General features: G+C 41.0%; 2 protein-coding genes across 7 annotated transcripts; one reads left to right on the plus strand and one right to left on the minus strand.

Moving 5' to 3' along the window:
- Positions 1–336: 336 nt before the first annotated feature.
- LOC131105932 (uncharacterized) lies at positions 337–15,819 on the minus strand. Of its 2 annotated transcripts, XM_058054451.2 has the most exons (4): positions 15,667–15,819; positions 6,201–6,469; positions 5,721–5,870; positions 337–3,015 (listed from the first exon to the last, which is right to left on the minus strand). In XM_058054451.2, exons 2-4 carry the CDS (start codon positions 6,208–6,210, stop codon positions 2,165–2,167), a joined length of 1,011 nt encoding a protein of 336 aa, XP_057910434.2. In that variant the 5' UTR covers positions 6,211–6,469; positions 15,667–15,819; the 3' UTR covers positions 337–2,164. The 2 variants fall into 2 exon arrangements, with proteins under 2 accessions (XP_057910434.2, XP_078654754.1); XM_078798628.1 differs by lacking the exon at positions 15,667–15,819 and having other exon boundaries at positions 6,201–6,695.
- Positions 5,717–23,521, plus strand: znf362a (zinc finger protein 362a). 5 transcript variants are annotated; one of them, XM_078798626.1, is made up of 10 exons: positions 5,717–5,876; positions 8,919–9,038; positions 17,299–17,365; positions 18,667–18,877; positions 18,942–19,061; positions 20,013–20,337; positions 20,415–20,639; positions 20,953–21,031; positions 22,659–22,817; positions 22,887–23,521. In XM_078798626.1, exons 3-10 carry the CDS (start codon positions 17,300–17,302, stop codon positions 23,049–23,051), a joined length of 1,350 nt encoding a protein of 449 aa, XP_078654752.1. In that variant the 5' UTR covers positions 5,717–5,876; positions 8,919–9,038; position 17,299; the 3' UTR covers positions 23,052–23,521. The 5 variants fall into 5 exon arrangements, with proteins under 5 accessions (XP_078654752.1, XP_078654753.1, XP_057910430.2 ...); XM_078798627.1 differs by lacking the exon at positions 5,717–5,876 and having other exon boundaries at positions 8,045–9,038; positions 20,415–20,441; positions 20,586–20,639; XM_058054447.2 differs by lacking the exon at positions 5,717–5,876 and having other exon boundaries at positions 8,045–9,038.
- The last annotated feature ends 655 nt before the right edge of the window (positions 23,522–24,176 follow it).

Raw genomic sequence — 24,176 nt, forward strand, 5'->3', positions numbered from 1 at the left:
TTCTTTGAAGTTGCAGGGTTTCTGATGTACAATCTGCTTTAAAACCAACAGCCAGGACCACTAACCCCTTACCCCAGCCCCAACCCCCACCAGGGCCGCATCCTTGAACAGTTTTGTTTAAATGTTTCAAATGAGATTAATGTGAGCTTGCCATCCAGTCAGTGGGGATAGAAACATGTTTATGATGATAATGACTATGACACTTTTAATGATTATATTATTGATGATTGTGTCCTTTTATTATGGATGGCCGCTGTGCACCCATCCACGTGTAAACAAACACTCCTGCACTATGCTGCTGGAGACTGTAATGTACAATAAATGAATTCATCCACAGGTTTTTTGTCTATTGAATACATAAAAATAATATTTGCATCACCCTGCGGTGTTTTGAGGTTCGCAATGTGGATTAGTTTTACTAAATGACATGAATGTCAAGGAAAAAAGCAGGGGGTTAAGAGGGATTATACAGTTTTAGAATGCCATGTCTGTGGTGGATGTGTTCAAATTGCCAGGAAAATTCATACACTAGTTGCTGCCGTGTGCGTGTGTGTGTACTGGCAGAAGTGATGATGCGTCATTGTAAGAATTAAGGATGCATTGTGAAAAGGAAAATGTCAGAATGAAAAGGGTAAATGTGTTGTTTCCTGGCGTGGTCACTAAGCTCTTATTGGAAAATATTTGCTTGCTAGAGCGCCCTCTACTGTCGGCTTTTATAATTTCCTTCTTTGCATGCCATATTCTGTGTGTGTGTGCGTGTGTATACATGTGTTTATACATACATAGACACGCACACACACACACACACACGTGTGAATAAATATGTGTTATATAATTCATAGATTTGAACTCAAAATGAAAGAGTTCAAACCAAATTATAATATTGAAAGAAATAATATACATTATTTTTAAATGACAAAACAAAACTTTATTTCACCTGTTTCAATACAATTTACAATTTATTTTTTTTTAATCCGATTAAGTTGTAGATTATGTTGTTTTTTGAAAAAAATTATTTTACCTTGCATTTTTTTCACATCTGTGACGATAGCCACGCCCACTTGTTTAATTGAACAAACCGTAATCGCCAGTGTTAATACTACAGTTTTTTTTTTTGTTTGTTTTTTTTTAAAAAGTGACCCCCGAAAAATTCCTTCAATGCAAAATTGACATACTGTACACATATTAACCATTGGCCCCGCCCCGTTACATAGTCCGACCAATCAGGAACCCCACTTTTGGTCACTTTTTAACTCACAGTTGTGACTTTTACCCCAAGCCCTTGTTCCATCACTTGGCCCCGCCCTCCTGTTTAGGCCAACCAATGAGCATTCATTCATTCATTTTCTACCGCTTTTCCTCACGAGGGTTGCTGGAGCCTATCCCAGCTGTCTTCAGGCGAGAGGCGGGGTACACCCTGGACTGGTCGCCAGCCAATCACAGTGCACCAATGAGCATCTCTACTGTTAATAGTTTTCTGTTCTCTTTTCCTTTTACTCCAATTTTTGTCTTTGTTTGCTCACCTGTGTCAAACGACTTTGGCCCCGCCCTCTTGGGTAATTCAACCAATCACTATCTGCAGTGTTAATACCATAGAAAAAAAAAACTCCCTGTCTCTATTGTATAAACATGATGGACATTTGCATAAGTTCTGTTATTTTAATTTTTCCCATAGTCAAACCATGCTGGGCCTGCTCTCTTGTTGAACCAGTATCAACCAGTATCTCCAGTTAATGTGAAATAAACAAGCATCCTAATTTTGGCTTGAACCTTTTAGTGTGCACACCTGTGTCCCATTAGGTGTTCACATTAGGTTTGTCCAATCAATCAATATCTTGTTTTGTGTTTGAGTTTCTAGAGAAATACTTTTATATTATATTATTATCTAATGAAAGTGTATCAGCTGTGAAAAAGCAGCATCATGATAATATCTCATGTGGAGTAATGAGAAATAATGAGCTTGAGAGCGTCTTTAGCCAACATGCTACAGCCTGCCTCCTCAGCAGCTTTTGCACACGCGAATAGCAGTCATTTGCACAATGCAAACCAATGTTGACAGGCAGACCGGCTGTCTGCTTGCACTCATATTAATCCCTTAATAATCATCCCCTCCCTCCTCCTCCTCCTCCTCCTCCTCCTCCAGTCACCATCCAGCTCCTCTTCTTCATACTTCATACGTCGTGTGGCTTTTGGAAGCCAGTGGCGTTGAGAACAACAAAAAGTGCAAGCACATATCCAGCAGGGCCTCCACGCTTCTGAGCAGGAGGATGTTGACGCTGAGGTAGAGAGGCAGCACAAACATGGCGAGCACAGCCAACCAGGCTATCGTCAAGTTCACCTCCGGGTGGGGAGCACCCGAGCGGCGCTTCTCGTATGACTCCTCCGTGATGAATATAAGAGGCGCCCTTTTCTGTCTCCCGTCAGACAGGCAATCGCAGGCGAGGACGACTGGAAAGTCGTCTTGGTGAGACTCCAAAAGTTTGGAGTTGTCATGGGAGTGCGTGGTGGCACGTTTCCACCTATGCAGACTTGAAGTGAGGAGGAGGAGTAAGAGCAGGTAGAGGAACGCCATACCCCAGCAGAGGTGCATTGTACTGGGGACGGGACTCAGCAGATTTGGCAAACATCTCATCAAGGAGCCGCTTCCACGCAAACAAGCCACTAGCCTCACCTCCTCCTTCCGCCATCGGCACTGCACGCTGAGGGCCACCAGCACCCACACAGCCAAGCAGCAGACGTAGCTTATCACTTGGGACCGCCAGCTTTCATTCTCTTCAACCTCATCCTCGCCTTCTTCCTCTCTTGATGCTACCTCACTACGGTGTTTGCACGATGCAGACGAGTCAGGCCACAGGAGTCTAGTCAGCGTCTCCACGGCGATGAGGGGCATGGTCAGGAGCAAGACGGCACCGTAGGTGTGACTGAGAAAGAGCAGGAAGCGCAGGGCGATGATGTCGAGGGGCAGCCTCAGCTCCGTTAGCCATGACTCGAAGAGACTCAGGAAGCTCACATAAACTGACGGCAAAACACAAAAGAAGACAAAAGTTCAATTCCTCTATTTTCCACAGTACCCAACCTCCTGGTCGGGGTCAAGATCAACAATTTCTGCTGCCCAAAAAAACAACTGACAGACGCAAATGTCTTCAAAGAATCTAACATTCATGTTTTTAGAAACATTGAAGACAACTTAGTCTTCAATGAACCTATCATGCGGAAATATGGACAGATTAGTTTTAAATTAACTTGAAAAACATTTTTGTCGACATTGAAAACAAGTTGGCTGCTCGGTGAACGAGTGGTTAAGGCGCAGGCCACACATCTAGGAAAGTTCAATTCCACCCTCGGAGTGCGGGTACTCCAGTTTCCTCCCACATTCCAAAAACATGCTAGGTTAATTGGCGACTCCAAATTGTCCATAAGCATGAATGTGAGTGTGAATGGTTGTTTGTCTATATGTGCCCTGTGATTGGCTGGCGACCAGTCCAGGGTGTACCCCGCCTCTCGCCCGAAGACAGCTGGGATAGGCTCCAGTACCCCCAGCGACCCTCGTGAGAGTAAGCGGTAGAAAATGAATGAATGAAAACAAGTTTGTATTTCAAGTTTTTGTTGACATTTATTTACATTGAAACCAATATTGAATCCAATTTAGTCTTCATGAACTTGATGCGGTTTTTAGACACTGAAGACCGTTTAAACCGTGATAAACCTGAAAAACATTTTTGTAGACGCTGAAAACTGAACACTGAAGCCAACGTTGGGAACACAACGAACCAAACCTGGTTTGTTGAGTCTAAAACCAGATTTTCCAGTACTACAAAGGGGGCTCTTTTTTTAAGGCAGCTAGATCACCAACTGTGTTTTTGGCAGTGATTATCTTCTCATAACACTCCGTCATAATAACTTGCTCATCTTGTGTAAAATACGCCAGCCAGGATTAATCAATTTTTGCACGGAAGTAGAATAATATGACGTCAAATACTCCATTTTATGTGAGCACAAAGCCGAAAACCAGACTTGACAAAGTAAATTGATAACTACCGTTGGACTGTTTGGGGAATTTGGGTTTTGTTGAGCTGCATCATGAGCACAAAACCCAAAGACTATGTTGAGCAACAATTCCTGGAATCGTCGAGTGGTTAGTGCGCAAGCCTCACAGATAGGAGACCCGAGTTCAATTCCACCCTCGGCCATCTCTGTGTGGAGTTTGCATGTTCTCCCCGTGCATGCGTGGGTTTTCTCCGGGTACTCCGGTTTCCTCCCACATTCCAAAAAACATGCTAGGTTAATTGGCGACTCCAAATTGTCCATAGGTATGAGTGTTAATGGTTGTTTGTCTATATGTGCCCTGTGATTGGCTGGCCACCAGTCCAGGGTGTACCCCGCCTCTCGCCCGAAGACAGCTGGGATAGGCTCCAGCACCCCCTGCGACCCTCGTGAGGATAAGCGGTAGAAAATCAATGAATGAATGAAAACAAGTTTATATTCAAATAACTTAACACGTTATGTCAACATGGACGCAGAGTTTGATGCTACAGTGAACCAAGCCAACAATTCGTGTAAACATTGACTCCACTTCAGTAGGGGGTCTCCTGGGCACCAGGCCTGGTACAGTCATAAATTCATTCATTCATTTTCTACCGCTTGGCCTCACGAGGGTCGCGGGGGTGCTGGAGCCTATCCCAGCTGTCTTCGGGCGAGAGGCGGAGTACACCCTGGACTGGTCACCAGCCAATCACAGGGCACATTTAGACAAACAACCATTCACACTCACATTCATACCTATGGACAATTTGGAGTCGCCAATTAACCATGAATTCACTAATAACATAATAAATATACTCTACTAATTTTGCCAGTTTCGGTATATCGCCATGTACATTGCGTATCTGTTTTCCTTATCTCTTGTCTAACGAATAAGGCTAAATTCACCATACTCCATCAGGTGTTTATTCTAGAAATGCCATACTATTTTAACATAGCTTTTTAACATGCTACCCAGAAAATGTTATATCACTCTCACAAACACATGGTAGACATGTTTGTTTTTGGGTTTCACATTTCTGCACAGTGTGAAAGAAAGTCGTCAGGGGACGCTGCGTGCAAGAATAGTACAAGCCACAGGTGATTGGCGTTGAAAGGCATTTTAGGCACATACCGATCATGTGCTTTTTCATGAAAATAAAGAGATACTCGTCCGACCAGCCCCATTCAAGACCATTTAGTCTTTAGTGAACATACCGCTACCGCTTTTTCCTCACGAGGGTCGCGGGGTTGCTGGAGCCTATCCCAGCTGTCTTCGGGCAGGGTACACCCTGGACTGGTCGCCAGCCAATCACAGGGCACATATAGACAAACAACCATTCACACTCACATCTTTAGTGAACATGGCAAACATTATTGTAGATATTGATGTCCATTTTGCTGCTGTAATGACCCCCAATACAGGTTAGTTTTCATTAACTTGATATTGATTTTGTACACAATATTTCGGTTTCCATTTTGAATCTTCAGTGAACCAAGGAATTTAGTCTTACATTGACCACTGACGTAGTTTTCCTGTTTTTTTTGCCGACATGGAAGACCATTCAGTCGTTTTACATGTGTTGAAACCTGGTTCCTATTCAATAAGGTTGACAGGTTTTTGTAAACACTGAAGAATTTTGGACACTATGTGAGAGTTTATCGAATGAAAGAAACAAAAAGGACCGCTGCGTACTCACCTGTGACCAGAAAGTCAGTGAAGAAGAGGATGCAGCAGCCGCAGAAGCCAATGGGACTGCGGGAGTTGGCCAATGAGGGCAGGAAGAGGAGACTGCACACCAGTTTGAAGACGCACAGCACGGACATGCTGTCCAACATGCCGTCCATGGCTGCAGGTACACACACACACACACACACACATGCAGATATCTCAAAACAGGTTTTCTAATTTAGCCTGGAGGTATGGGAGTTCAGGAATGTCCAGCGCTCTGTAGACTCATTGAAGTAATCATGGTTATTTTTGCACTTTTTCTTTATCTACGCTGTCCTTGCAGATCAATACTTTTTGAGTGAACTCTGGACGCTTGTTAGGAGTTTCACATGCACACAAACATCATCAGCTGTTGGTAAAAATGTGATGAAACAGAAAGTTTGAGGTAACAGTTGAAGAATCGTAATCTGTTATTAGTACAAGCGTGTTTGTTATGAGTTTTCGTTACCTGTTGCCATTGGGAACCTTCAGAGACGCATGTCACTTGTTAGATCTCCGCAACACCTTCAAGCACTCTTCAACCCTCCCACCCCGCCACCCTTGTGAGCTCCTGCTAATGACCCACCTCCCCCTCTTCCTCCTCCCTTCTGCGTCCTTCCACTTCTTGTTGCTGCACCTGGCACCATGTGGAGACGGGGCGCGGAGGCGGAGCTTGCAGGGCGCAGCGCTGTTTGAACAGGCGAGGAGAGAACCAGTCGGGCGACTCCTAACTAGCAGCTAACAAGCGTGGAGATGAAGGAGACGAGAGCGTGTCAAGACAAACAATTAAGTCGGGAAACATTCAAACTTGTTCAGGCAAGTGCTGCAAAAAAATATTGTAAGTCTAAGAGGTACGCCTGCATGTGTTCACTGTTGTTAAAATACATAACTGCATATCATAGCAATCCCCCGATTATCATGTAAATTATTGTGTGGAAATATGGGCTAATAACTATAAAAGCAATCTTCTTTCGCTTAATGTACTGCAAAAAAGGTCAGTAAGGATAATTAAGATTAAGATATGCCTTTATTCGTCCTTCAGTGGGGAAATTTGTATTGCACAGCAGCAAGAGTACAGAGTCAGTTAAGCAGTACAAAATACACAATATAGAAAAATAAACAATATAAACAACCCAAGTATTAACAAAAATCAACAGTTTTTCCCAGTTCCCAGCTCTTAAAACCCTTCCCTTGCAGATAGTGATCCATCTAGTGATTATTAGACTGAACGCGGCACCAGTAACAACCTTCATTTGGGCCGAGGATCGTCCCGTGTCTTGACAGACAGCCAATCAGATCCTCCGGTTCAGCGCATGTCACATTTTTTTTGTGTACCACTTGAAATTTTTGTTCCATATCTGTGAGGATCTTTCAAGAAGTTTCTGTCTTAAGCCTACAACCGGACATACGAGTTTTTGGCTGTTCGATTCCTCCCCATTTTTTCCCCTTAATGACGCTTATTAAAAGACTTTGCCAGCATGTAGCTTATAAATAACAATAGGCATTGCAACAGGAATCAAATCTAAATATATGTGTACATATATATTACAATAGAGACGTAGCAAACAGAGGTAAATTGGTCTAGCAACCTGAAAAAAACATAAGCACCTCAGTCGACTGCTCAGCAATCTTTACATCACACACGTGCCCTGTGTGCGATTTTAGGCATGGAGACCAGTCATAGGAGCCCGTACGACCGGTTATGACAGTTCCTTTACTGCGTCCAACCTCGGTAGCCATAGCGCGCTGTGACAGGCCTCGCCTATGCAGCTCAACAACAGTTAGCCATTAAAAGATCTTGACAGACAATTACGTTGAATCCACATTTTTGCCAAAATAAAGACTATTGTCTTAAACATTTGATAAGCTGATACTATTTTAATGCTGGCTTACAATACATTTCTTACAGGGTTTTTTGTGCCACTCCCCTTCCTTCATTTTTCATTTTGAATCACTACGGAAAAATGTTTGATCAGGAGAGTGTATTATGGGGCAAACGGCAACATGCCCCTACACACGTACACTATTCTAAAAACCCTAATAAAAACGCAATCTATTTGTATTTGTGTCATAATGGCTACTAAAAAAAAACAAATAAATCCCCTACAACAACGTTTTTCACCACGAGCCGTCACGTGCATCACTAAGTCTATAGGAGGAACGAGGCAATCAGCTACGTGTTGCCACACGGACCAATATTACATTGTTCTACCAGTCTTTACACCACGGACACTCGACAATGACATAATATTTGCAGAAAATTATTAATAAATGTTAATTTTAAAAAAGTGATATTGGATAATTCCTCACAAATGTGTATTCACAGTGGTTGAATATCATTCCACTTTGTGTAGAAATCTGATTTTACACAGTCCTAATCGTGCCTATAATAAGAATATTCACGTGGACGCAGCAGCAGCGCCATCTTGTGGTGAGCTCCGCCCTATACACACACACACACAGACACTAAAGGTAAACGATGCTGAAAATGTTGCTATCTATTCGATACCAAGTAAATACAGGGGCGTTATTGCTGATAGTGATGTCGATGCTTTTATTTGACTAAGATTTAAGATAATTAATTGATTTTTTGATTTTACATTTAATTTATTGATGATGTATAAATAAAACAGGCTTTACAAAGGCATCGATAGTAGTATCGGTATTGGCTCAATACGGAAGTGATGGGAAGTGTTTTTTAATATTGTGTTGTTTTTATTATTTCCTGTTATTTGGGGATGATTTCGGAACACAATATGGGCTTTTAGACAAAAAAACGAATAATTTGCTTTTGTTTACTTTCTTTATTTTGATGTGTGTCATTTTTAAAATATTTTTTGTAAAATATTTGTCCAATTTTATTGTGATTATAATAATAATCAGCAAATTGAAAGGCCAAATCATTGAATATGCTTGAAAATATATTTTCAAAAAAGATCAATCATAAATATTATTATATATTAACACAGAAGCGCACTGAACAACATCGAAGTTGTCGCTCAAGTTTGCAGCCGATACAGATGTCGACACCATCGGTATGTGGATGGACCCGCCTCCCCCTCTAAACGCACACACATCGAATATGGAGCAAAAAGCGTTGCCTGTCCAAAAAGCGTCCAAATAAAAAGGCATGAAATGGGTTAAAAAAAAAAGGAGTGCAGTCTACTGTGGGGTTCTCCTCCTGCAGGACCCAGAAGTGAACAGCAGGCGACCCGGAAGGCTTGAAGGTTGGGAATCGAGCAGGGAAAAAAAAGCAGAGAAGACTCCAATCCTTTGCGAGGGGGAAGAAAAAAAAATCATCTTTCAGGTATGCTGCACCACATTGTACCCGTATCGCTTTGAGGTTATTTTCGAACACGTCGTGTGCGTCGTCGTCGTTATGTAAGAGCGTACTTAAACCAAAAAGTTCCAAAATAAGCCAGTCTGCTGTGTCGTGTTTTTTTTAGGGGGGGGGGGGGGTACATGTTCTTTTTTTTGTGTAGTACAATAATGAGTACGTGTGCATCCTCCATCGTGTTTGCAGTAGGAAGTGTCATCTTTTTTTTTCTGTCCTCAAAGCTAGCCGCGATATTTAAAGCTGGACCAGGCCAGAAAGCAACGCTTTTGCCGCACTAAGACTCCATTCTACGGCTTGTGCAGGAATATGGCGCCCGGTGCTTAGAAAAATAACAAAAAAACACACACAGGGCTGCCATTTTTGATTTTTCTTTTGTCTGCTTTTTTGGTGAAAAGAGTGAGAGCCTCCGTGGGGAGGATTGTGCACAGCCAGCATCATCGTGAACACTGCATCGCCTTGCATGCTTTCACAGCATCAATACACGTATTACACTCTTATTAACATAACACTTATTAACCATTACACTATATAGAATTATAGCAATGTTGCTGATGCCGATTGCTTATCCAGCACATACCACATGTGTTTTAGGTGGACATATTTGCATTACTTTGCATACTTAAATATATACAGTTATTATGTACTATACATAATATACAGTAGTATTGTGACTGAGATAGATATTGTTTAATGTTCTATTTTATGGTGGATGAGTGGTTAGCATGTAGTCAGGGAATCAGGAAGATCTGGGTTCGAATCCCTATCTCTGTGTGGAGTTTGCATGTTCTCCCCGTGCATGCGTGGGTTTTTTCCGGGTACTCCGGTTTCCTCCCACATTCCAAAAACATGCTAGGTTAATTGATGACTCCAAATTGTCCACAGGTATGAATGTGAGTGTGAATGGTTGTTTGTCTATATGTGCCCTGTGATTGGCTGGCGACCAGTCCAGGGTGTACCCCGAAAACTCTTGCCCGAAGACAGCTGGGATAAGCTCCAGCACCCCCGCGACCCTCGTGAGGAAAAGCGGTAGAAAAGGAATGAATGAATATTTGCATTATTTTGTATACTATGTAGTATACATAATATACAGTATATAATATACTGTATACATAATATACAGTATATAGCATACAGTAGTATTGTGACTAAGAGGTATTTTTAATGTTCTATTTTATGGTGGATGAGTGGTTAGCATGTAGTCAGGGAATCAGGAAAATCTGGGTTCGAATCCCTATCTCTGTGTGGAGTTTGCATGTTCTCCCTGTGCATGCGTGGGTTTTTTCCGGGTACTCCGGTTTCCTCCCACATTCCAAAAACATGCTAGGTTAATTGATGACTCCAAATTGTCCACAGGTATGAATGTGAGTGTGAATGGTTGTTTGTCTATATGTGCCCTGTGATTGGCTGGCCACCAGTCCAGGGTGTACCCCGAAAACTCTTGCCCGAAGACAGCTGGGATAAGCTCCAGCACCCCCGCGACCCTCGTGAGGAAAAGCGGTAGAAAAGGAATGAATGAATATTTGCATTATTTTGTATACTATGTAGTATACATAATATACAGTATATAATATACTGTATACATAATATACAGTATATAGCATACAGTAGTATTGTGACTAAGAGGTATTTTTAATGTTCTATTTTATGGTGGATGAGTGGTTAGCATGTAGTCAGGGAATCAGGAAAATCTGGGTTCGAATCCCTATCTCTGTGTGGAGTTTGCATGTTCTCCCCGTTCATGTGTGGGTTTTCTCCGGGTACTCCGGTTTCCTCCCACATTCCAAAAACATGCTAGGTTAATTGGCGACTCCAAATTGTCCATAGGTATGAATGTGAGTGTGAATGGTTGTTTGTCTATATGTGCCCTGTGATTGGCTGGCCACCAGTCCAGGGTGTACCCCGCCTCTCGCCCCAAGACAGCTGGGATAGGCTCCAGCACCTCCGCGACCCTCGTGAGGAAAAAGCGGTAGAAAATGAATGAATGAATGAAAAATCCAAACCTAACTGGCCCTGTGTGGAAAAAGCGATTGTCCCCTAAACCTAAGAACCGCAATCAAGTGTTTGCTATAACTTGCAATGAGTCTCATACAGCGCTATGGAGGAATTGTGGTCCACTCATCTTTGCAGAATTGTTATAATTCAGCCACACTGGAGGGTTTTCATGCATGAAGCTCCTTTTTAAGGTCATGCCACAGCATCTCAATAGGATTCAGGTCAGGACTTCGACAATTCCACTCCTAAGTCTTCATTGTGTTTTTCTTCAGCCATTCAGAGGTGGACTTGGTGGTGTGTTTTGGATCATTGTCCTGCTGCAGAACACAAGTTGGTTTCAGCTTGAGGTCACGAACAAATTTTTTGGTAGAGATCAGAATTCACGGTTTCATTTCTCACAGCAAGTCCTCCAGTTCCTGAAGCAGCAAAACAACCTCAGACCATCACACTACCACCACTGTATTTCACTGTTGATATGACGACCTTCTTAAAAGTATTTTCCCAAATATCTTGGGGATCATCAATATGTTTTCGGGCATATTTGAGACAAGCCTTAAAAGGGAACTGCACTTTTTGGGGGGAATTTTGCCCATCATTCACAATCCTTATGTGTAAAATGAACACATATTTATTTCCCTTTTCTGTGCATTATAATAACATTAGAAAACGAGTTCATATGGGCTAGCTAACAATGCACACACCTACTAAAAAAACCTCTAAAGTGCTATGATCATGCAAGAAGTACGTTGATAACATGTCATACTTACAGTGTTATTCCGTATTTTGATGATTAAAAACATTAGTGGAACATCATTCCAGGCACATTGATTTCACAGACCCATTGATGGGAACTAACGCTACTTCCGTCAACAAAGTAGGACTCCTCCTTCCCCCAGGCAGGGAATCATGTTGCTGTGTGCTAGGCAGGTCAAGGTATAGTGAAACATACACACACACACACAACAGTTACTTCCAATGTCCACTCTCATTGGGATGCCGACTGGTGGAATAGCTATCTTTCAGCACAAGACGTGCAGTTCCCCTTTTTATGTTGTTTTGGTTCAAAGGTGTTTTTTGTATCGGAATTCTGCCATGCAGGAAGTTGGCCAGTGTCTTTCATACGGTGAGGTCATGAACACTGAACCTGAACTGAGGCAAGTGAGGCCAGCAGTTCTTGTTTGTTGGATGTTGTGGTGGGGTGACCGCTTAGATGAGTTGTTGCAGCATTCTTGGAGTAATTTGGGTTGGGTCACCACTGTTCCATGTTTTGCCACTTGTGGATAATATGGCTCTCACTGTGGTTTGCTGGAGTCCCAAAGCTTTAGAAATGGCAACAAGTGCACCTCTGAATGGCTGTTGCTGCTTAAGGTGGCCAAACCAGTTTAATTAAATATACATATTTATTTATTTATTTTATATATATTACATATATTTATATATATATAATATAAAAATAAAAAATATATACATATTAATATAAATTATATTATATATATATTTAAAAATTAAAATAAATAAATATATGTATACATATGTATGTATATATATACATATATTTTTACATTTTTTAAATATATATTTTTTCATTTTATATTTAGTTTTTTATTTCATACTATTTTTTGTATTGTTATGAATAGTTGGATTGTATTGGTTCTGCTTCAGCTGTATCTACAGTATGGACCTGTTTATTTTTAATATGAGGATAAGCAGTTGAAAATGAATGAAATTTTACTTTGAGCGATTTGTTAGATACTTTTTTAATTATATATCAAATTTGTATGAGCGGTTGTAATAGTAGTTTAAGTATTGCGATGCAGTTATATCAATACATTTTTATTATATTTTTGTTTTTAGTATTGTTTTTAGTTGTAGTAATATTAGTAGTATGTTAGCGTTCTTATATTGTCATAAATACATTTAGGAACTGTTCCTTAATATTAAATAACACACTGTTTTTAAAATTGCATTTAAATTGCATTTAAGTCTTAATAATGACAATGACATATGCACGCATTGGCACGGTACCCAGGGGTTGCTATGATATGCTGTGATGTATTAAGCAGCGTTCCTGATGTCAGTTCTCTTTTTGGCATTTCTCCTCTGCGACAATGTTTCCCAGCATCAGAGACAATTAGTAGTTGTCTATTTTTAACTCATTACAACAAACTGGATTGTGGTTTATTGCTGTTGTCATGGTTACAGTCATCTGATGTAGGCATTCTACTGTTTCCACTTATTTGAGGAACTATGAAAAAAAAACGATACATGCATGTATTGAATGCAGATTTTTCTCTGCACTTTTTGTGCGCCATTCCTGACAGTTGGAAACAGGCTGCAGGAGGTGAAAGCGAACCCCCACTGCCATCATTAGACAAATATTTGGGGGCGGGCGGGGGGGTTCTGGACCTATCGTTTTTTGTTGCTCTTGGCTGGCTCACGCGGGCTAGTGTTATGCCTGGGCTAAAGCAAACACATGCAGGAATGGTGGAGTATGCCAAAGCATGCAATAGAAAAATGAATGTCTCCAAAAGAGCACAACTTCTGGAGGAAAAAGAGGAAAAAAGATCATTCCTCTGTGCAGAAACATGGCCACTTTCTACTAAAACTACTTTACGTTTTTTAAATGTGCCCAAGGAGAACACATTGCACGCTGTTGCAGATCAGTAGAAACAACGTTCATCCTTCATGAAGCAGGAGGAAGTCTGCTAGCTAACATACGAATATACTAAACAAATACACAACTTCTTTGCTTTTCTTCCAATAATTGATTTTCTGTTTTTGTTGTTAAGGTCATAGTAGAGGCGTCCCCCAAGTACGCACATGGTAAAGTCTAAATGTTTGGTTAGGTGTTAGGTGCCAGCATGCTAACTGTTAGCATGTCAGCAATTTGGCTACTCACTATGTCTAAAGGCAAATATTGTATATAGATGGCACATAGGATAGTCTTGGCACTTTTGATGTTAGCATGCTAACTGTTAGCATGTCAGCATTTTGGCTACTCACTATGTCTAAAGGCAAATATTGTATATAGATGGCACATAGGATAGTCTTGGCACTTTTGATGTTAGCATGCTAACTGTTAGCATGTCAGCATTTTGGCTACTTACTATGTCTAAAGGCATATATTATAGTATATAGATGGCACTATGTAGGAGTGCAATTGGATAGTCTTGGCACTTTTGATGTTAGCATGCTAACTTTTAGCATGTCAGCATTTTGGCGACTACTTATGTCGAAAGGCATATATTGTAGTATATAGATGGCACTATGTAGGAGCGCTATAGGATAGTCTTGGCACTTTTGATGTTAGCATGCTAACTGTTAGCATGTCAGCATTTTGTCTACTTTACTTATGTCTGAAGGCATATATTGTAGTATATAGATGGCACTATGTAGGAGCACTATAGGATAGGCTTGACACTTTTGATGTTAGCATGCTAATTGTTAGCATGTTCACATTTTAGCTTATTTCCCCACTTCTAAAGGCTTGGCACTTTCAGTACAGAGTGATGTCTTGCTAGGTGTTTGCATGCTAACTGTTAGCATGTCAGCATTTTGTCTACTTACTATGTCTAAAAGCAAATATTGTGTATAGATGGCACATGGGATAGTCTTGGCATTTTTTATGTTAGCATGCTAACTGTTAGCATGTTAGCATTTTGGTGACTTTACTTATGTCTAAAGACATATGTTGTAGTATAGAGCGATGTCTTGCGAGGTGCTAGCATGCTAACAGTTAGCATGTTAGCTCATTTCCTCATGTGTACATGGCATTGCTCGCTGGCGGACACCGGGCCAGAGGTTCACAGCACGGGTGTCAGGCATGCCCATTAAATGAAGCCAGGAAGTAGCCCAAAAATATGCTGTGATTTTTTTCTTGCTTTTGTTAAAATAATTGTTTCCTGTTTGTGATGTTTCTGTCACTGTGTCCACACAATCCCAGAATGCAAATCTCAGGGTACGGTCTGTCATCATTTGTCATGAGTCATAAAGGAGCCTGCTAGCTATACACAGAGACATTAATATACCGCCATTTTGTGTTTTTGTTGTTTGAGTCACAAGAGAAGCATTCTCCCTGTTCCTGAATGCAAATGGTAGAGTCCTGCATCCCCAAAATTGTCCAGGCCGTGTCATCCTAACATCCTATGTACATCATTTTTTCATGAACCAGGAAGTAGCCTGCTAGCTAACCTATGAAAATATGACCGCCCAACAATTTCCTTACTTTTATCATTTTAGTCACAATGGAAGTGTTGTCTAATTGTGACATTTTACATCATTCTCTGTGAACCGCAAGGTAGCCTGGTCGCTAACAGATGAACACACCACAAATTGTCCGGTGGAACCTCGGTTAGCGTGTTTTCCGTTGTTTGTGTGCATTCGCCGGTGAGCGTACAACATGGCGTGCGTCTTGTCGTGTTCTTAATACACTGCGTTCATTCCTATGTATTTCTATGCATTTTGAATAGTTTTGTTGTATGTAAAACTAATAGCAAAACAATAATATTCATTGCGATCTTATTGTTGCGATCCAACTCTCATCAGAGCGCACAATACCAACTGCAGAAACTGATGCTTGTAATCAAATGAAATTATTACTACTAACCTTTCTGGATGAGGAGAGGAGGCGTCTGTTAGCGAGAGCCGATCAACCCAACGCCAGTGACACCTTGTTGACTCTGATAAGGCTTGTAATGGGCCGGTGCAACATTCGCTGATCACGTGACAGCATATCTCCCAGGAAGCATCAGTTGTTGAGCGAAACATCTGTTTGGTGGAAGCAGCTCTTTTTCAGTCTGATGCAAGAGCACAATAAGTGTGCTTAGATAAATACATACGCCTTTAAAGGAACGGTCAGTTTTTTAACTGTGTGCTTATTAGGGCTGCAATGATTATTATTTTAATACCCGATTAATCATTCATTCATTTTCTACCGCTTATCCTCACTAGGTGCTGGAGTGGTCTGGACAATGGACTGGTCGCCCAGCCAATCACAGGGCACATATAGACAAACAACCATTCACACTCACATACATACCTATGGACAATTTGGAGTCACCAATTAACCTAGCATGTTTTTGGAATGTGGGAGGAAACCGGAGTACCCGTTGAAAACCCACGCATGCACGGGGAGAACATGCAAACGCCACACAGAGATGGCCGAGGGTGGAATCGAACTCAGGCCTGCAATCTAACCACTTGTCAGAAATCGAAGATTTGAATTGTTTTTGTTTTGTGCTTTGTTTTGTGACTTTTCTGTGAGTGTCTTTTGGTGAGTGTCTTCCTGTTAGCTATTTATAGGTTATTGTGTGTCATGTGATCAAAGGGTGATATCCTGATTGGGTGCACAGAATCACATGATTCAAATCACCTGTTGCTGAGTGTTGTCTATTAAAACATTTTATTTATATTTCATATATATATATATATATGCACTTATAATTATATGAAAGGGTATTATTAAATAAAAATATATAGTAAACATATACATATATAGTATACAAGTACTTTCACTTGGGTTACAGTTTCATTCCCCCAGTTTCGAGCCCCAGTGTTTATTACTCTGTAATCACACTTTTGTGAAGAAAACCAAAATATTAGAAACAGCGCCCAGTAGCATGCAGTGCAGTCTATCATTCCAGAACAAATGGAGAAAAAAAAAGTCTCAAAAGTCAGCCATGTTGATTTGAAGTTGTCATGTTGAGACCATCTTCAGGGCTCGATCTGGGGATTGTAATGTAAAAGTAGCGTACTGAACAGATGGGGGATCATGAATTATGAAGCATTTTAGCCTCGGCCATAAGACGTGGGCGGAGTTTGGCACCCCCCCAAAAAAAACAGTTCTTCAAGGGTTAGATCTTGACTTAATGTCAGTGATCTGAATGATGAATTGATTAATATGCACTTTTATGAATTAGTCACAGCACCATCTAGTGATGGGAGGAAATGTGGAAAAATAAAGGATCGATAATAAGAAGCTTTTGGGTGGAGCTTGGCGACGAAGATCGGGTTCCACCATTGGCATCAAATTGTGATAACTTGGGTCCAGAAGGTCAGATCTCACCCAAATTTCATGTGAAGGGATAGTGAGTCTTTATTAAAAATGCTAAAAGGTGTCATATTAATCATATTAACATCATACAATATAATAAAAACCTACATTGTACTGTTCTAAGTTTCTAAGTGCATCCTGATGCCGTATTGGAGTGGTTGCATCAAGTGTCTTGTTTATTCACAGAATGGCTGAACCTCGCTTCAACAGTCCCTATTTTTGGCCCCCGCCTCCTGCCATGGCTGTCAGCCAGGTGAGTTGTCATCATTTGTATCTATCTACGTTATTAATAGTAATGGTAATGCTTTTATTTCATTTGAACATGCATCAGATTACAATTGAATGCATCACATAATCAGTTCACAGTTCCACATGTCCAAAAGGAGTAGGAAGAAGCAAAGCTTATTAAATCCTACCCCTCCATCTGGTACTTTTACAATCAGTTACTGTTACATTTGTTCACTTCCTGTTTTCCTAATATAGTTTAAGTTGGGTTTTTTTGTTAATTTTATTTTTGTCACGTACCAAAGTACAAGGTGATATGACCATCCAATGACATAATGTGTACCATAGTAAGTGTCAATATAGTGATATGTATAGCACATCATGACTGGTTCAAGACTCTTCATCCTTGTATTTAGCAAACATCAACTGCTTGTATTGTTTCTTGAATTGGCTCATTGTTGTGCATTGTTTGAGGTCCTTACTCAATCCATTCCATAGTTTGATTCCACATACTGAAATGCTATGGCTTTTTAACGTAGTCCTAGCATATAAGTGTTTCAAATTGAGTTCTTCCCTGGGATTCATATTTCGTATTAGATGACATTTTTAGGTAATTGGTTATTTTTAGCCTTATGCATTATTTTAGCTGTTTGAAGATGAACTATATGAGCAAATTTAAGTATTTGTGATTTTAGAAATAAGGTGTTAGTATGTTCTCCGTAGGCGGCATTATGAATTATCCTTACTGACCTTTTTTTGCAGTACATTTAGCGAGTGAAGATTGCTTTTATAGTTATTAGCCCATATTTCCGCACAATAAGTAAGATATGGTAGAACCAGAGAGCAATAAAGTGATTTCTGATTAAGAATAAATTTTGCTTTGTTCAATATTGAAATATTTTTTACCACCTTATGTTGTATATTTGTAATATATAATTCCAGCTCATATTGTCTTTAAATCCCTTATGTAAAATGCGGAACATCAGCTCATGAGAATACAGAAGTCATACCAAATCATACCAAAAATAATACTGATCTATTTTGCAGTAAAAAATACCTCTTAAAGTGGAACCTCTAAAATCCTGTGTCCTTGAAGCTGTACAACTTTTAAATTGAGGAAAATGTGGGGAAAAATATGCCTATAAAGTTTATGTTGGTTAGCTTATTTTTACACTTGTATGGCAGTTAAAATACTATTGTGTATTTTTTTTATGTGAAATTCTACTAAATGGTCTTGAGAAATGTTCCTCATGACTTTGCATAACACAGACAAAGTGATGCCCCTGGCTGTGCCTGAAAACGTCATTTCCTTTTTCCCTCAAAATGAAGGAGCAGCTGATGGCGGAGAAGATCCGAGCGCCCCATCCGCCCGCCTCAACCCTCCCTTCCCAGCACACCTTGCTGACGCCCCCCAGCCAAGAGGACGGCGCCCAGCATGAGATGTCCAAAGCCCAACAGACGCCAGGTCTTAACCGGCCGTCTCAGGGGGACGTGGTCCTGCACGCCAGCCCTGCCCGACCCGCCTCCAGCTCGCTTACAGGTAACGTCCATTACTGTATCATCATTACTGTACTTTACTGTTACTTACTTGAGTTTTTTTTAAGGCCGTGTTCTTGGGGACGTAAACTTGAACCTCGACGACAAGGTGGCGATTAAAGCCAGAGGATTATGGGAGGACTGGCGTCAGCTCATAGACCATCCTGCAAGGACAAACCACCTGTCAGGTAAGAACATAAACCCTTTCATACACATGGAAATGGCGTTCTGGGTGCCTTGAAACAGTATTTTGGGGAAATCTTAAAACCCCGGGATGTTGTTTTCATTCATTCATTTTCTACCGCTTATCCTCACGAGGGTCGCGGGGGTGCTGGAGCCTATCCCAGCTGTCTTGGGGCGAGAGGCGGGGTACACCCTGGACTGGTCGCCAGCCAATCACAGGGCACATATAGACAAACAAAGAATAATGTCAAAATATTAAGAGGAAAAAAAGTTGTAATTTTAGAATAATGTAATATTATGAAAAAATGTATGTCATTTTAGTAGCATAAAAAGTCATAATAAGTCACAATATTAAGAGAAACGTCCCTCCATCCATTTTCTGGTCACCAGCCAATCACAGGGCACATATAGAAAAACAACCATTCACACTCACATTCAAACCTATGGACGCTCTAACTACTCGAACGCTGTGCAGCGCTGGTAAAATCAGCAACAATTTTAGAAGAATAATGTCAAAATATTAAAAGAAAAAAAGTAAAAAAGAAAAAAAAATTTCAGTCATGTCATTTTAATAGCATAAAAAAAGATTTTTTCATAAAAAAAATCACAGGGCACATATAGACAAACAACCATTCACACTCACATTCATACCTATGGACAATTTGGAGTCGCCAATTAACCTAGCATGTTTTTGGAATGTGGGAGGAAACCGGAGTACCCGGAGAAAATCCACGCATGCACGGGGAGAACATGCAAACTCCACACAGAGATGGCCGAGTGTGGAATTGAACTCGGGTATCCTAGCTGTGAGCTCTGCGTGCTAACCACTCGACCGCCGTGCAGCCTTGAGGATAATTGGTTAAAAAAAAAGGTCATTATCAGGTAGAAAGACATTACAGATCAGTTCCAGTAATTTCCCAAACGCAGCCATACTTTGAAGTCTCATCTTCCATCAGGTGTCTCCCTCGCCTCCCGAACAGGAAACCTCAGCAACTCCGAGGTCACCACCCCTACGACGCCGTCTCCCAGCAGCCCCGCACGGCTAGTGGGCGGCGCTTCTACACCGCATCTCCTCTCGGGCTTTCCCGGTCCTCACGGAGTGGAGCCAGCGAGAACCAACGGCGGTCTCCTGGGTCTCCTCGGCGGGTCGAAGCCGAGAGAAGGACGCAGAAGAATCAAGGCGGAGAACGGCTCGTCGCTGCTGGTTGTTCCGTACCCCATCATGGCGTCCAGCAACGACCAGTCCTGCATTACCATCACTGCCAAAGAGAAGACATACAGGCATACATCTATCTTCATCTATCAGTATTTTATTTTGCGTATCGGAACCTCTCATCTCCCGATCCCCATTCCTACAGGTGTAAAGTGTGCCCGCTGACTTTCTTCTCCAAGTCGGACATGCAGATCCACTCCAAAACGCACACGGAGGCCAAGGCATACAAGTGTCCTCATTGCACCAAAACCTTCGCCAACGCTCCCTACCTGGCCCAGCACCTGCGCATCCACCTGGGCCTCAAGCCGTATCGCTGCTCCTACTGCGAAAAGAGCTTTCGCCAACTCTCACACTTGCAGCAGCACACCAGGTACCACATGAAAATACATATAAACAATGTATCAATTTGATTTTTGTATCCCTTCCCATTACACAAAGAAAGGTATTTTTATTGTCATACTGCAGCTGCATGCATGTCATAGTACCGTCCTAGCAGCAGGGGGCAGTATAATCCAGATGTGTAAGGTGAATGTAGGCCATACTGATTATACTGTAGTGTCTATACCAGTGCTTCTCAGTTATTTTATGTCATGCCCCACCTAAGGGACTGAAATGTTTTCACCATGCTCATAACAATAACATCACAATAATAATAATAATAGTAATAATATTTGTTTGTTCAGAATCCACACGGGGGATCGGCCATATAAATGCTTCCAACCTGGATGTGAGAAAGCCTTCACTCAGCTGTCCAATCTGCAGGTAAGCTTGACACAAAATCCGGTTGACATGTTTAATTTGACAGGATGCATTTTATTTGTACCAAATTCAAACCATATATCACTGACATATGGGGAACTCCAGACTATACCATGTGGTTGGACCATGCTAGCAAAGGTCGACTTGCAAAAAAAAAAACGTCTTAGTTTCCAGGGCGTTACAGAAACAACTTTGTGTGGAGTTTGCATGTTCTCCCCGTGCATGCGTGGGTTTTCTCCGGGTACTCCGGTTTCCTCCCACATTCCAAAAACATGCTAGGTTAATTGGCGACTCCAAATTGTCCTTAGGTATGAATGTGAGTGTGAATGGTTGTTTGTCTATATGTGCCCTGTGATTGGCTGGCCACCAGTCCAGGGCGTAAGACAGCTGGGATAGGCTCCAGCACGCCCGCGTCCCTCGTGAGGATAAGTGGTAGAAAATGAATGAGGGAATGAATGTTTCTCTTAATATTATGACTTATTATGAAAAAAATACATCTTTTTTTATACTACTAAAATTACATAATTTTTTTTCATAATATTACGTTATTCTTATAAGATTACAACTTTTTTTCTCTTAACATTTTGACAATATTCTTTTAAAATTCAATTTTCCAATGTAAAATCAAAACAAAAAAAAATTGCTGGCCACAAATGGCCCCCGGGCTGCACTTTGGGCACCCCAGGCCTAGACCAGCAGATGTGAGCAAAGCTTGGTGGACATGTTTGACTTGCCAATTTCGGAGAATGTTAAAAAAACTGACAACGCATTTCTTCCAAATGTGAACTTCCCAACAGACTAACTAACCTCTAGAACAGGGGTCGGGAACCTTTTTGGCGAAGAGAGCCATGAAGGCCAGATATTTTAAAATGTGTATCTGTGAGAGCCATATACATTTTTTTAAACATTGAATGCAATAAAATGTGTGCATTTTTATGTAAGACCAACAGTTTTAGATATAATGGGCTCTAATTACGTAGACCCGGCACACTACCCCACGCCAATGGGGTGTGGCCAGCACTCTTTTGTGAGCAGCGCAGTGTCTAATAATAAATCAAATACTTGTTGCCATTAATACAACTTCTGCTGCTGCATAGTTTTGCACCGTACTCCGTAGACGTATTTCATTCTTTTGGCCATCTTCGTCAGAAGGCTTGGTTCTGCAGCTTTAGCTATTTGACTAAAGGAGGAAAGTTTACATTTACATGTTTTTTTGACATCTCAATGACCGAGGTAGACTACAGCATTACCCAGTAATAATCAAGTTTTGGTGTTTGACCTGGTAAATATCATCAGGAAAGATAGATATGGTTGGCCGTATTGCAGCAGAATATAGATGGACAAATTAAAATGCATAAGAAAGTTGTTGATTTTTAATATTATTTTTAACAGTCATTTCTGTGATGGTTTACTTTAAAATGTTAGCAAAAATAAATTTTTATTGTGGTAAGAAATGCTTGAGAGCCAGGTAGAGCCCTACCTGGCTCCCGAGCCATAGGTTCCCTACCTCTGCTCTAGAAGATCAGATCTCAGGCCAACTTGAGTGGGAAGATATTCCTTTGTCACAGCGCCCCCTAGTGGTGAGTGTCCAAACCACCTGCAGATTTAATCATTGTGTTTCATGCTGTAGTCTCACCAGAGGCACCACAACAAAGACAAACCCTTCAAGTGTTCCAACTGCTACCGGGCCTACTCGGACTCAGCCTCACTGCAGATCCACCTGTCGGCCCACGCCATCAAGACCGCCAGGGCGTACTGCTGCAGCACGTGCGACAGGGCGTACACGTCGGTGAGTTGACACGCCTTCCTGTGTTCCTTTTATATCACGGACATCTTGACGGTCGTCTTTTCATCTTAGGAGACCTACCTCATGAAGCACATGTGTAAACGCTCAGCGGTCCATCATGGGGGGCCGCGTCACCCCGCTGAGCGCAGGGCAGACCCTGCCCATCACCCCCGCACCGATTCCTCTGACCTGGGCGCCTCCATTTTGTCACGACATCACCTTTCTCTCGCCGTCTAATATCATGGACTATAAAGGCACTGAGGGACCTTTAAGAGTACTCGTGTGTGAATAATAATCATAATTTGGACAGTCCAAATGTGTCGAATGAGCACTTTCAGGTCTGAAAACGACAGACTTAAAAAAAAAAAATACAATGAAATCATTGTGTAACTTCACAAGCAAGTGTTATGTGCAAGATATTTTTAAATCTATTGTAATGTACCAGATTGTGTTTTTTTATACGCTCCCTAACTTTTGTATGCTGGTAAGATTCTGTAGAAAGGCTTTAGAAATAGTCCTCAATCATGATGTCTGTCTGTGTATACAGTTATTATTATTCATGTCATATTCATGTTTTATACCATGACTGTCCATTCACCTATACGGGAGGATGCATTTTCATGTGTAGATGGTGCATTCAAACTGCCTTGTGTGTCCTAACAATGACAACGACAAAAATAATCAACATATTATCGGAATTTTTTTTTTTAAGAATAAAATAATAACTTCCAGAATTGCCTTTTTTTTATGTTTCAGTCAGGGCGGCACGGCGGTTGAGTGGTTAGCGCGCAGACCTCAAAGCTAGGACCCCAGGGTTCAATTCCACCCTCGGTCATATCTGTGTGGAGTTTGCATGTTCTCCCCGTGCATGCGTGGGTTTTCTCCGGGTACTCCGGTTTCCTCCCACATTCCAAAAACATGCTAGGTTAATTGGCGACTCCAAATTGTCCATAGGTATGAATGTGAGTGTGAATGGTTGTTTGTCTATATGTGCCCTATGATTGTGGTGTTATCTGGGATAGGCTCCAGCATACCCCCATAGAAAATGGATGGACTATTAAGAGAGTGAAAATTTTAGATATAGATAATCATTTTTAAAAATTGTGTTTGTTTTTTTTTTTTAGAAAATTTTGAAAATATTAATACATTAAAATATCGACATTCATAAAATATTTCCAACAGAACTACTTGAATTAATAAATGAATGAAGGAATATTGAATGCTGAAAAAAAATGAAAATTTTTAAGTACAATTTTAAAATGAACCAAAAACATAAATCCAAAATATATAAATATAAGATATTATATAATATAATTTTATAAAATATATATTATTAACATCTTACAGTCTTTTGTGCCATTC

The sequence above is a fragment of the Doryrhamphus excisus genome, linkage group LG18, assembly GCF_037039965.1.
Source record: "Doryrhamphus excisus strain RoL-2023G ecotype Guam linkage group LG18, RoL_Dexc_Guam_v1.1, whole genome shotgun sequence".
Lineage (NCBI taxonomy): Eukaryota > Metazoa > Chordata > Actinopteri > Syngnathiformes > Syngnathidae > Doryrhamphus > Doryrhamphus excisus.